The sequence below is a fragment of the Bos indicus x Bos taurus genome, chromosome 9 (genome assembly GCF_003369695.1).
Source record: "Bos indicus x Bos taurus breed Angus x Brahman F1 hybrid chromosome 9, Bos_hybrid_MaternalHap_v2.0, whole genome shotgun sequence".
Taxonomy (NCBI): domain Eukaryota; kingdom Metazoa; phylum Chordata; class Mammalia; order Artiodactyla; family Bovidae; genus Bos; species Bos indicus x Bos taurus.
The window spans coordinates 12,597,767-12,612,083 of NC_040084.1; the positions used below are offsets into that span (position 1 = coordinate 12,597,767).

The 14,317-nt window shown below is 41.0% G+C and overlaps 1 protein-coding gene across 3 annotated transcripts in view; it reads left to right on the forward strand.

Moving 5' to 3' along the window:
* KCNQ5 (potassium voltage-gated channel subfamily Q member 5) overlaps positions 1 to 14,317 on the forward strand; it is a 624,758-nt gene that overhangs the window by 481,547 nt on the left and 128,894 nt on the right. For all 3 annotated transcript variants that reach the window (XM_027550934.1, XM_027550933.1, XM_027550935.1), the window contains exons 4-5: positions 9,085 to 9,260; positions 9,883 to 10,008. In XM_027550934.1, coding sequence (XP_027406735.1) covers positions 9,085 to 9,260; positions 9,883 to 10,008 — 302 coding nt within the window. The remainder of the gene's footprint in view (positions 1 to 9,084; positions 9,261 to 9,882; positions 10,009 to 14,317) is intronic.

The window sequence follows — 14,317 nt, forward strand, 5'->3', positions numbered from 1 at the left end:
TTTTATAGCAGCTATTACTTTTATAATTTTAAATGAGATAGTTCATTAAAATTTTCCAAAGTTTAGCCTATGGTGAGGCCACTGAAAGGAGCTCAAGGAATTAGAACAAAAAACGTGGTGGGAGAGGATGGAATCGCCAGGAATGTAGCATTTGCTGCACTTCTGTTTTGACCAGAGGCAGCAAGATGAAATGAGCTTACAGTGCAAGGGGAGATTTATGTTAGCTGTTACAAAACTTTCTGAGACACTATCATAATTTACAAAAAACCTTAAAGCCTAAAGTCTCCAGTTAAAATCTATTATAAATGTCAAGATGAACCCCGTTTGTGGTTTGCCTCTAGAAAATTTCTCTCTCCTAATAATTACTAGTTTAGAAGTGTTCATCTGTGCATTGTTTAATCCATGTGATTTAGTTCTTCCCTTTATGATTTTAAATTAAGCCAAGTGTACTAAAATATACTCCCTAATAGGTGAATTGTGGCATGTAATTGTAGCAACAAAACAGCCCACCAAGTTCAAACATTGCTTTAACCCAGCTGTCACTCCATGACAGGATAACCTTGGATGAGGATTTTTCAGTGTTTCACTGATTAATCCCTTCTACACAGGGCAGCACACAGGGCCCAGTGTGATCAATTTGTATTGATTTTGCTAATACTAGAGCAAAGTTCCAGTGGGGTGTAATAATAATCTTGAATACTTAATGTGTCTTAAATATCACTTTAGTATTTTGTTCAAATCTGCAGTGTCCTCAAATCTCAAGAATTAATCCATAAATCACTAAGTGATTCAGTGAGTATGTGAGCCTACTTCCTAATACCTCGTAAGCCTATATTCCACATTTCTAATGGGCTAATTATAATCAATAATTGTTTCTTCCCTACTTCCAAAATTGTTTTCATTGGGAGGGGCATTTAGGAGCTCGAGATTAAGATTACATGTTTTTTATTTTTTCATGTAATTTGGTGCTTCTCCTTGTTTATTAGCAGCTTTATTTCTTTCTCTAACCCCATTTTCTATGGACGTATCCATAAAAGTACTGTCTGTTTTAATATAATTTATTTCTGCTTTATTTTCCTGGCATTTCTTTCTTTCTTGAGCACTTTATACAATAACGAATTTATTCTTGCTTTAGTTTCCACCTGCTTTTGCAGCCTACCCCTTTCTCCCTCCCCCCGACCACAAACCCTCCAGTTACTTCACCCTGATTTTCATTATCCAAGGAATGATGCACCATGACTCCTAAGGGCACAGCTTGGGAGTCAGGTAAGGGCCAGCACAGCCACTTGTAGATGCTGTGCCTTGGCTAGTTGAGCCCCGCAAGCCTCAGTTCTTTGTTTTTAAGGAGGACATGGCAATGATACTGTCTGCTTTATGGCACTGTTTGGAGGACTAAATGAAACGATGGACCACAAGGCTTTGCAACCTTGGCACTACTGACACTGGGACCTCCCCCCGCCACCAGAGGGTTGTTCCAGGCGTTGCAGAATGTTAGGAAGCAACCCTGGTCTCTACCACTAGGTGGCAGTAGCAACTCCTTCCCACTTACAACAACCAAATACACTCCAAACATTGCCGAATGCCCCCGGGAGGAAAACTTTCCCCTCTGACAACCACTGGTGCACATAAAGCATTTAGCAATGTCTGGTACATGGATGGGACATGATAAATATTTGCAATAGTTTGATGATCAGATGAATGAATGAATGAATATTCATTTTAATGCAAGTGTCCTAGACAATGCTTGACCCTTAATTAACTGCTTCACACACCAACAGATGAACAAAGGAATTTGAAGCCAGTGAGGCTCAAGGCTGTCTATATTTGTTACATTGTACTAAAATGTTCTGTCTTCTCTTAAATGCTCCTACGTTGCAAAAAGAAAAACATTTTAGACAAATAGCTACTTGTGCAGCTTAAGTTGCTACCCAAATTCCACTCTGCTTTATTGAAATGTAATTGACATAAACATGGTGTAAGTTTAAGGTATACAATCTATTGATTTGACCTGCTTATAGGCTGCAAAGTGATTATTAGTTAACAACTGCATCATTTCACATAATTGCCATTTCTTTTTTGTGGTGAAACATTTAAGATTCACTCTATTAACAATTTTCAAATATATAATACAGCATTATTGACTATAATCATCATTCTATACATTAGATCCCCAGGACTTGTTCACCTTATAACTGGAAGTTTGTAATCTTTCACCAAGATCTCCCCATTTCTCCCCACTACCCTCCTCCAGTAACCATGATTCTAGTCTCTGTTCCTTTGAGTTTTACTTTTTGAGATTCCACATATGAGTGATATACAGTATCTATCTTTCTCTATCTGGATTGTTTCAGTTAGCTTATTATCCTCAAGGTCCATCCATGTCTTTGCAGACATTAGCATTTCCTTCTATCTCATGGATGAACAATATTTCAATAACGATAGGTAGATCTTCTTTATCTACTCATCCATTCATCGATGGACACAACTTGCTTCCAAATCTTGGCTATTGAGAATAATGCTGCAATGAACATGGGGGTGCAGGTGTCTCTTCAAGATCCTGCTTTAGTTAACTCTGGATATATACCCAGAAATAGGATTGCTGCGATAGTTCTATTTTTAATTTTTTGAGGATGCTCCATACTGTTTTCCATAGTGGCTGTACCAATTTACATTCTGACCAGCAAAGCAAAAGCATTCTCATTTCTCCCTATCCTCACCAATATTTGTTATCTCCTATCTTTTTGATAATCACCATTTTAACAGGTTTTTATTTTCATCCCCTGATGATCAGTGACATTGAGCACCTTTTCAATACATCTGCCATTTGGATGTCTTCTTTGGGAAAATATCTATTCAGATCTGCTGCCCAATTTTTAATTTGTTTGTTTTTTACTATTGAGTTGTATGAGTTATTTGTATATTATGGATATTAAGTTCTTATCAGCTATGTGATTTGAAAACATTTTCTCTCTTTCATTGCCTTTCCATTTTGTTAATGGTTTCCTTTACTGTACAGGACTTTTCAGTTTGCTATAGTTTCACTTGTTAATGTTTGCTTTTCTTGCCTTCACTTCTGACGTCAAACCCAAAATATCATTGCCAAGGCCAGTGTCAAGAAGCTTACCCCCTGTTTTCTTGTAGGAGTTTTATAGTTTCAGGTGTTACATTTAAGTTTTTAACCCATTTTGAGTTAATTATTATGAGTGGCGTGCGATAGTGTTCAGTCTCATTCTCTTGCATGGGGCTGTTCAGTCTTCTCAACACCATCAACTGAAGAGACTGTTCTTTCCCTTCCCCATTGTGTATTCTTGGCTCCTCTGTCATTAATTAATTGTCCATATATATGTGTGGCTTCATTTCTGGGCTCTGTATTCTGTTTCCGTTGACCTTTTTTTATGCCAGTTTCATACTATTTTGTTACTACAGCTTTGTATTATAATATGAAGTGAGGAAGTGTGATATTTCTACTTTCATTCTTTGTCAAGGTTGTTTTGGTTATTCAGAGGGTTTTTTTGTTATTCCATACAAATTTAGAACTAATGTTCCATTTCTGTGGGGGGAAAGAAGCACTTTAATCTGACAGAGATTGCATTGAATCATTGCTTTGGGTAGTACAGACATTTAACAATATGAATTGTTCCATCAGCATGGAGTATCTTTCCATATTAGTGTCTCCTTCAGTTTCCTTGATCAATGTTTTATAGTTTTCACAGAATAGATTTTCCACCTCCTTGGTTTAATTCCTTCCTAAATATTTTCTTCTTTTTGACGCTCCTATGAATGGGACTTTTCTCAGTTTCTCTTCCTGATAAATGGTTGTTTGTGTGTAGAAGCACAACTGATTTTTGAATTATTTATTTTGTGTCGTACAACTTTATTCATTATTTCCAACATTTGTTTCAGTAAAATAATGCTTTGTCATTTGCAAGTAGTGAGTTTTACTTTTTCCTGTCTGGTCTGAGTGATTTTTACTTCTTCTCTTGTCTGCTTGCTCTAACTAGGACTTTCAATACTATATTGAATAAAAGAGGCAAGCATGAGCATCCTTAACTTGTTCTTACAGGGAAAGTTGTCAGTTTTTTAGCACTGAATGTGATGTTCACTATGGGCTGAGGTACATTCCCTCTATATCCACTTCTTTGAGAGCTTTTATCATAAAAGTGTGTGAATTTTGTCAAATGCTTTTTCTACATCTATTGAGTTGATTATATCACTTTAATTTTCTTTTGTTAATGTGGTATATCACACTGATTTGCAGATATTGAGCCATCCTTGCATCCCTGGAATAAACCCTACTTGATCGTGGTATATGATCCTATTAATGTATTGTTGAATTCAGTTTCCTAGGATTTTGTTAAGGACTTTTACATCTATGTTCATCAGGGATGTGTACTTTTATCTTTGGACAAGGTCCAAAATCCTGTCTGGTTTTGATATTAGATTAGTGCTACTGCTAAGTCACTTCAGTCGACTCTTTGCGACCCTATGGGCGGTAGCCTGCCAGGCTCCTCTGCCCATGAGATTCTCCAGGCATGAACACTGGAGTGGGTTGCTGTTTCCTTCTCCAGAGGGGATCTTCTGACCCAGGGATTGAATGCAGGTGTCCTGCATTGCAGGTGGTCACCTGCATTGTAGGTGGATTCTTTACCAACTGAGCTACCAGGGAAGCCTATTAGGGTAATACTGAGCTTGTAAAATGAATTCAGAAGTGCTTTCTCTACTTCTGTTTTTTTATGAAAGAGTTTGAGAAGGATTGGTATTTATTCTTCAGATGATTTAATTCACCACTGAAGGACTGGACTTTTTTGTTCACTGGGAGGTTTTTGATTATTGATTCCATCTCTTTGTTAGTGATTGGCCTGTTCAAAGTTTCTATTTCTTCCTGATTTAGCCTTGTTAGATTATATGTTTCTAGTAAGTTAACTATTTCTTCTAGGTTGTCTGTTTCACTAAGATCTGTTTCTGGGAGTTTGTCTTGTTCTTTAATTTGGAGCATATTATTTTGTTTCTTCATTTTCCTTGACTCTCTGTTAATTTCTGTGCATTAGATAAAAATAGCCACCTACACTAGTCTTGACTGACAGATCTTATATAGGAGATGAACATCAACAATTAGCCTAGCCTTTGCTTCTCATTGTCTTTGAAAAGTTTGTAATTGTCTAACCACCATGGTCTTAGTGGCTCCCAATGGTCAAATATGTGCCAAGACTCATCAGTGTCTCAAGCAGAGGGTCACAGTCATCTTCTGGATGAAGGCCAGTTGGAAGTTGGACCCTCAGGCAGCAGCTGGGAAAGTATGTGATTAGACCTTATCCAGGGAGAAACTGGGAGGTAGGCATTTCACCTGCTCCCTCTGTGTTGCTGCTGCTGCTAAGTCACTTCAGTTGTGTCCGACTCTGTGCGACCCCATAGCCCACCAGGCTCCTCTGTCCACAGGACTCTCCAGGTAAGAACACTGGAGTAGGTTGCCATTTCCTTCTCCAATGCATGCTAAGTTGCTTCAGCCGTGTCCGACTCTGTGCGACCCTATGGACAGCAGCCCACCAGGCTCCTCTGTCCCCAGGATTCTCTAGGCAAGAATACTGAAGTGGGTTGCCATTTCCTTCTCCAGTTCCCTCTGTACTGGACCTAGTTATTAATATATAGCCATGAAATGGGGGCGGGGGACTGCGGGGTCCTGAACCCATTAAGAACTTTCTTTGCTATAACCCTGTAGGACTCCTGGATGCAAGCCCTGTTGGCTGTCAGAGCCAGGTGATCCAGAGGTTTTTCTCCCAAGCAGCAGCCTCAAAAGCTGGGCCACTAGATATGCATAAAAACTCCTCGAGAAGGATACTGGCAAATTGGAGCAGGCCAGAGGGAGAGGGCAGGAGACATGTCCACTGGCTCCTGTGACCTCAGGAGAGAACTGCAGTCACTGTCCAGATGCATTTAAATTGGAGGCCTGACCTGTGGCAGCAGCTTGTAAAGTAGGCAAGTAGAATCCTTTCAGGAAAAGACAGGGAGATGGGGATTTCTACAGCCCAGGGCTCACACCCACTAACATCTGCTTCCCTGTCGGCTATAGTATGTGTGTCTCATGGATGCAAGCCTCACAGCTTTCAGGGCTAGGCGTTTGGGGGGCTGATCCCTCTGGTAAGAGTCTTAAAAATCGGGGTGCTAAATGTGGGGTTCAAACTCTCAGTCTCTCAAGGAGAAGCTAGGAGTTTGAGGTCCCTCCTGGGTGTCTGGCACTGTGCTAGGAGTGGGGTTTCTGGTGACCACGTCTCAGCCTCTCCTGCTGTTTTGATGTGAGCGTTCTCTTTCTGGATTTCCTCCAGAGGGAATTTCTGCATGTGTAGCTGCTCATGTGGTGTGTCTGTGGGAGGAGGGCAGTTAGGAGCCTCCTATGAGGCCATATTTAAAGGCCACACCTACCCACGCTTATAAAAGGTAAACCTTAGTGAGTTTTGCTTTTTATAAATGTCAATGAATGACGGCTATGAATTATTACATTGCTGTAGAATTCCGTGCTGGTTTGATTAACTTAAGAGTATTTTTGATTGATGTTCCAGTTATTAAGCCACTGATGTGGTAAGAGAAGAAAGCTCAAGCTACTTGTAAATGTTTATTAACTTAAGTTTATTCTATAAACATTTACTGAGTGCCCGCTCTGTTCTAGGTACTTGGGATACAAGTATCCAACCTTGTGGAAGCTGTAGTCTCCTAAGTAATGGACTACAGAAATAATACATACATACATACATAAAAATAAGACAAGAGTACTCACAACTTCTAAAATAGTAACCTGGGAAATAGCTAGATGTACCGACAGCAAAACTCCAGCGGATGACTATAACCCAAGCAGAAGCATTTTTGTTTGCTGACTCATCGGTGCCATTTGGTTGCTCACTTATGACTTCATGTCACTGAATTCTGACTTTCTGATCCGAATTACAATAAGGGTGTTAAATCAAATCTGTGGTTACCTTTGCATATTTTGTGACTTAAAATCTTTAGATTATGATTCACTGTGAGCATGGTTGTTGAAACTGTCTCAGACCTACAGGGTTTCTTTTACTTCCTCTAGGTTTTGTCTACTAAACACATACTTTGGTGCTGTAGTGTAACTGCTCTATAGCTAATTTTTAAAAACTGATACAATATATGTTTTCTGTGTTTCACTTTTTTCATCTAGAATATCTAACAGATATTGGTGTTACAAGGATTAAAACAATATGACATTTGAAAAAAACTTAAAACTAAAGAAAATGCCTGGACAAAGTAAATTTCAAGTCTGTGTTTTCTGCAACCACACTGGTCATTTATTTATTTCAACTATTTCTAATATTTTAGCATAGTAAGTAGGGTATTGTATCTTTTTCTTTGTACACTTGTGAGGAAGTAGTACTACAATGAGAAATAGAAGCATAATGTATATCCAGCAGGGCCATATAAGGAATGTTTCTTTGTCTATAAACCACTTGTCTCAGAAGAAAATCCCTCCGAATGATGAAAACCAAGAGATGTTTTCACACTTAACTCTTTTTTAAATTTTTTCCTGATTTCAAAAGATGTTTTCATTGTTATAAAACTCCAAGATTAATGAACTTAATAACTTCAAAAGTGAAAAGTCCTTTATCCACATTCTCATCCCACCTCTCAACCCATAGAGAGAAATAATATTCTATGTATATCCTCACATGTTTTTCCTAGTCGTATAATGTATTTTTTATTAAGTAAGACTACACTGTACATTCTGCTTTGCAACTGACTTCTAGTCACTTAACGTGCCTGGTGTTTGTATTAACATATTTAGTTTCCGCTCCTCTCCAATAGCTACAGAAAAGGACAAGTTTGTGGCTGGCTGTGCGCCAACCACAAACTCACGCAGCCTACGTATCTAACGGTAGAAATGCCTTCCACTGACCTGTGTGCCAACCCCCAACCCTCTCTCCAAGTCCTGACCCAAGAGGGCACCAGGAGAGTGACTCTAAAGATCCTCACAGTCCACACCCAGGGGCCAGACCTTCCTGCGAGCGTGAAGGACTGGGCTGAATGAAAAATCCACATTCACTCAGCGGTTAACCCTGATGACCCCAGAAGCACAGTAAATGCTGCACCCCGAGGGGTCTGAGTGTTGCTGCCTGGCCTTGCACGCCCACCTGGAGCAGGAAGGACATTTTACTGAGGATGAGCAGGTCAAGCTGACTTTTTGTAAAATCGCCATGGGAGGCTATTTATCCCACTTCACTCCTCCCACTTCAAAGCTACTTTCCATCACTCCAATATTTACCCTTGGAGCGATTAAGTCCTCCTTTATCTTTTCTGCGCTTTCGTTAGCTGCTCTTTTTAGCAGGTATGATTTAAGCCAAATGTCCATATGTCAGACATTAAATATCCATTCCCATGCACGGTGTGGACCATTACCTCCTCTGTTATAGCAAACGGAATGTCAATTAACTTGAGTGCAGAAGTTACACAAAACTGACTGACAGCAGTTTATAAAGGACTCTACCCAGAGCGCTTGAAGCATTTAGCTTAGTTGAGGCCTTTCTTTCAATCTGCAAAGCTGCAGATACAACAACAGAAATGAAATTTTTGTAGGAAGCAGCAACAAGCTTTGGGGGCAAGAAAACAGGAAACATGATTGTGCGAAGCAGCACTTTCACAGCTAGACAGGCTATGATACCTCCACGGCATCATCGGGGAAGCTTCGGGGCTGGGGCTCCTGCCGGCAGGACACCCCGCTCCAACCGTGACACCAGGGCTGCAGTAGGGGGTGCCCCCAGCCCCTAGCCCCCCAGAGCACCAGACCTTCCAAAGGCCACGTCCAGTTCTTCAAAAGTTAAACAGGAAGTGGTCCAAACTGGATGGCTAATGCAGAGAACTGCCGAGGGGTAAGAACGTGTCAGCAGAAGGCCCAGTCCTCCACCTTCTGCTCCTCGGCCATCACAGAGTTCACGTGGCGGGCGCCAGCCTGGAGCTCAAGTTCTGCTCCCAGGGCCCCAAATAGGTCCAAAGTGACGCGTTCTGAAATCCTCTCTGGGAAAGGAAAACCTCCTGGCCATGCGACTTACGGCGGCTTCAACCTGTTTCTTTCAGATACCATTGTCCTCATCGCCTCCATAGCGGTCGTTTCTGCCAAAACTCAGGGTAACATCTTCGCCACGTCGGCACTGCGCAGCCTGCGCTTCCTGCAGATCCTGCGCATGGTGCGTATGGACCGGCGCGGCGGCACCTGGAAACTGCTGGGCTCCGTGGTCTACGCGCACAGCAAGGTGAGCTCCGGCTTCCGCACCCGCGGCCGCCCTGGTCGCCAAACTCTTCGAAAGCAAACTTGGGCTTTTCAGAACCTGGATAAAGCCATGCGAGGACACAATGTGGATTATGTAAAAGTCACCATAAATATCCAAGCAGTAGTCAAACACATGAAATCATGCTCAGATTTTGTTTTTTGTTCCTGTTTCAAGTATTTTTCACCTCTAAAAAATCTCTCATTCTTTTTATAGCTATAAGGCTTCCCTCATAGCTCAGTCGGTAAAGAATCTGCCTGCAATGCAGGAGACCCGGGTTTGATTCCTGGGTCGGGAAGATGCCCTGGATAAGGAAATGGCAACCTCCTCCAGTAGTCTTGCCTGGAGAGTCCCAGGGACAGGGGAGCCTGGTGAGCTGCCGTCTATGGGGTCGCACAGAGTCGGACACGACTGAAGCAACTTAGCAGCAGCAGGCTATAGTCCATGGGGTCGCAAGAGTCAGACGTGACTTAGTGACTAAACCACCACCACCACCACCATACCCAAGTAGTAGTCAAAGACATGAAATCATACTTAGATTTTGTTTTTGTTTCTGTTTCAAGTATTTTTCACCTCTAAAAAAATCTCTCATTCTTTTTATATCTAGGAATTAATCACAGCGTGGTACATAGGATTTTTGGTTCTGATTTTTTCATCTTTCCTTGTCTATCTGGTGGAAAAGGATGCTAATAAGGAGTTTTCTACATACGCGGATGCTCTCTGGTGGGGCACGGTGAGTGAAAAAATTTGGTTTTATTTATGGGATGTTGTGAGATGTTTCCTTTGAACACAGTGCAGTGATTCCCATGAGTGGTCTCAGTAAAACTATAAATGAACTTCCAAAAGGGAAATTTTGTGCAAATACACAGCACTTATAATTATCTGAAGAGTTGCCTCATCTGTTTAGGTCTAACAAAGTTCTCTTACAAATCAACTTACTGCTTCATGCGTGCCAGTCTGTTGCAAAATAAAAACGAATAATTTTTTTAACCTTGATTAAAATGTTCAGGGGCTCACTTATTTGTTTTAACTTTGTGGAGCACAGCTTTGAAGTACAAATTGTTGTGTTGTTTGTCACTCATCAGAAAGTTTATCTGAGGCTTTAAAAGAAGAAATAGTAGCTGAACAAAAGCTATTAGTAAAATTGTGGTACAAAAAGGGAAAGAGAAAAGAGTGGTAACCATCTGTGAGATCAGAGATTACAGATACTGTGTTTCAAATTTTTCTACTCTTCTTCCTTTATATTGTTAAAGGATAGTTTTCCAAACAAATAAAAGTTAAAACGTGACTCTCATACACATAGAAAATAAAGCATGTGTAAATATTTTAAGTTATTATCAATGAAGGAACTAGGAAGATGTTATAGCCAGTTCAGAGGACTATCCCAAGAACAGAAGTGTATACAGATTAGGAGTACTGAATGTGCAAACAGAGGCAAACCTGGCTGCTTCCACAGTGAAAGCAGGAAGTCAGAGGAACCCCCACCAGACAGTATTTATTTACATATCTATAGACAAGAATTATTTTGCATTCCTGCTGCAACTTACACTATCATAAAATAGCTCAAAGGCCATGAAAGGTGCAGAGCCTGCCCCATAAAATCAGAAATCGATAACCTAGAAGAACGTACTCCAAACAACACATAGTTTTCCACTGAAACAAAGATTGTCTTTCTATTGTAAAGAATTTATTAAACAGTCATTGAATTATGTACCCTAATAAGAATGTTTTAGGATAAAGGAATGCCTTATACAATGTGTAAACTACATTTCTTTTTCTTTTATTCCTTAATATCTTCCAAAATGGTGAAAATACAACAGCAGTTAGAGTTGTCTGAAGTCTCTTTGGTCCAGCAAATTTGTTCTCCTATAAATCATTTGTAATATTTCTTGAGTGTTAGATCGTTGCCAAAATCAAAATGCATCATCTTCTTAAACTGTGATTGAAGCATTAGTAAGTTTGTTTGCCAGTTTGCTTTGTGGAGGTCACTGCTGCACTATTCCGCTATTTGTCAGAAGCTCATCAGTGAGAACTAGAACTGTCATCAAAGACGAGGATAACTCATCAGGGCTTGAAGTAAGCAGAACCTGGTGCAGCATAGCAGCAATAAAATGAATAAGAATCAGAAGCATAGTCGTTTGAAGATTAAGATTCTTTTTCCTTAGATTGTCAGAGCTAAATGTGTACAAGATTGTGCCACTGATAACAAAGCATCCTGTTGGCTTCATAATTTGATTTCCAACTCCTTGCCCTCCCCCACAAGCAATAATGACCACTTTGAAAGAAGGAAAGTGGAAAACCCAAAAGAGAGCTGTCATCTGACATGCCTAAAATACTTTTTATGTGCTGAGAACGAATGAAAATGTATGACTCATAGTGGGGATAAACTGAGTAAACTGAGCAAAAAGGAGGTTTTTCTAGCCAGCAAGGAGAAGACAGCGATTTGAATTTTAGTTTTTGCATCGCTGTGAAGCCCCTAATGTGGCTGAATGACTGAGACCCTTGGGTGCCCTCTGTACCGAGGTGCAGCTGCTGGTGCATCCACCTGGCACCTCTCTAGCCGTCCTTCCATCATCTTCCTTTCTCCTTCCTACTACTCTCCTTCCTACTTATCCCCTTCCTACTAATCTCCTTCCTACTGCATTGTGTGTTGAGCGTGTGTGGGAAACTCTCAATGTACTTAGTCACCAGCTTGTTTCTTTGCCAGAATAACCCACGTAGCAGGTTTCCAAAGGTCATCTCTGTGCCTTTCAGGGAAAAGCAGCATCTATTCATTGATTTCAGGGCAGCAGTGCTATTCTACTGAAGTTTAACCTGTACTTAGGGCTTCCCTGGTAGCTCAGCTGGTAAAGAATCTGCCTGCAATGCAGGAGACCCTGGTTCGATTCCTGGGTAGACAAGATTCGCTGGAGAAAGGATAGGATACCCACACCAGTATTCTTGGGCTTCCCTTGTGGCTCAGTTGATAAAGAATCTGACTGCAAAGCGGGAGACCTAGGTTTGATCCCTGGGTCGGGATCAACCAAGGGATCCCTGGAGAAGGGAAAGGCTACCCACTCCAGTATTCTGGCCTGGAGAATTCCATGGACTGTATGGGGTCGCAGAGTTTGACACGACGGAGTGACTTTTGCTTCACTGACTCTGATGCTGGGAGGGATTGAGGGCAGGAGAAGGGGACTACAGAGGATGAGATGGCTGGATGGCATCACCGACTCAATGGACATGAGTTTGGGTAAACTCTGGGAGTTGATGATGGACAGGGAGGCCTGGCATACTGCGATTCATGGGGTCTCAAAGAGTCGGACATGACTGAGAGACTGAACTGAACTGAACTGAATCTGTACTTAGCAGAATCTTTGAATGGCCTAATTATATCTCTTTCTAAAAAAAAAAAAATCTAGTCTTGACTACAGAAGCAAAATTTTCTAAGATATTGAGCTTCCAGGAATAAAAAAATGCCTTGTTGGTCCATAGTGGGTTTGTTGATATTAGCTAACTCATTAATGAAATTCTCTGAAGCCATAAAAAGCAAACAAGAGAACTTACTAGTTCTGTCCTTATAAGAAGAACATATACTAGGTCTCCAATATAAAGTAAAACAAATATAGAATACTCTGAGTGTGCTTAGTCACTCAGTTGTGTCCAACTCTTTGCAACCCCATGAACTGTAGCCCACTAGGCTCCTCTGTCCATGGGGATTCTCCAAGCAAGAATACTATAATGGGTTACCATGCCCTCCTCCAGGGGATCTTCCCAACCCAGGGATCAAACCCAGGTCTCCTGCCCTGCAGGTGGATTCTTTACCATCTGAGCCACCAGGGAAGCCCAAGAATTCTATAATGGGCTATCATGCCCTCCTCCAGGTAGTCTTCCCAACCCAGGGGTTGAACCCAGGTCTCCCACACTGCAGGCGGATTCTTTACCAGCTGAGCCACTGGGGAAGCCCAAGAATACTGGAGGCCATAGCCTATTTCTTTTCCAGGGGATCTTCCTGACCCAGAAATCAAACCGGGGTCTCCTGCATTGCAGGCAGATTCTTTACCAGCTGAGCTACCAGGGAAGCCCATGGAATACTCTACATTTTATTATATATTAATGAAGACCTCAATGAAATCTTTCTAGTTAGAACTGTCCACGTTGCATGTAATGCACACCTTGCTAACTAAAGAAACATCCGGAATATAGGGAAATGAAGGAAATGAAAGAATCCTGATTTGATGAGTTTCTTAGTGCTGGGCTTTGGTGAAAAAAAGGAAATCCCCATTTATTTTTTTAAAAAAAAGCCTGAAGTAGTGATATATAGTTTAAAATGCAGTTTATAGTCTATGGATATAGTATTCAGTGAATTCTAAATATTATATGCAAAACTTCTCTAAGAAGAAGATACTTTCCCCAAACCAACTTTAGGAGGAATGCGTAGTGCAATCAGCACTGCTCAAAGCAATAACAATTTAGAGAACCTTGGTCCCTGGAAACTATTCCCATAATAGATGACAATACTCAGCCCATAGTCCATAGAAAGGGCTGGTGTTAAGCCCCTGGCAGCTACCCAACCGCAGATGGGGGCTGCATGAATGGATATGGGGAACCTCTACAGCAAAGGAGCAGAGACCAATGTCCTTCCTGACAGACCTACAGCTTCAGGGCAGAAGGGTTTTGGGAATCAGAGTTTCATTGAACAATGTTCTGGACTCTGAAGGAGCAACCAAAGAGGTGTTGATGACGGACGTTGATGAGGCCAGGCAGCTATAAGAGGAGAGGTCTTCTGATTGTTCGGTGGAGCTCTGCTTAATGTCACTTCCTATTATTTTTATCTTTCTTTTCAGTTACTTCAGGTTTATTCTGATAATCAAAGAATAGGTTTTCCTGGAGTTATTTTTTATTATGAGCTCCTTCTTCCCTGTTATTATCTTCCCTCCTTTTGATTTGATTTAGATTTATTCTGAAATAACTTAAGATACCATCCTCCTAAAGTAGTTTTTCCTGGTAATGACCCTATCCTTGAAGGCCAACTTGTCCTTTTTTTATTTACCACTTTTACT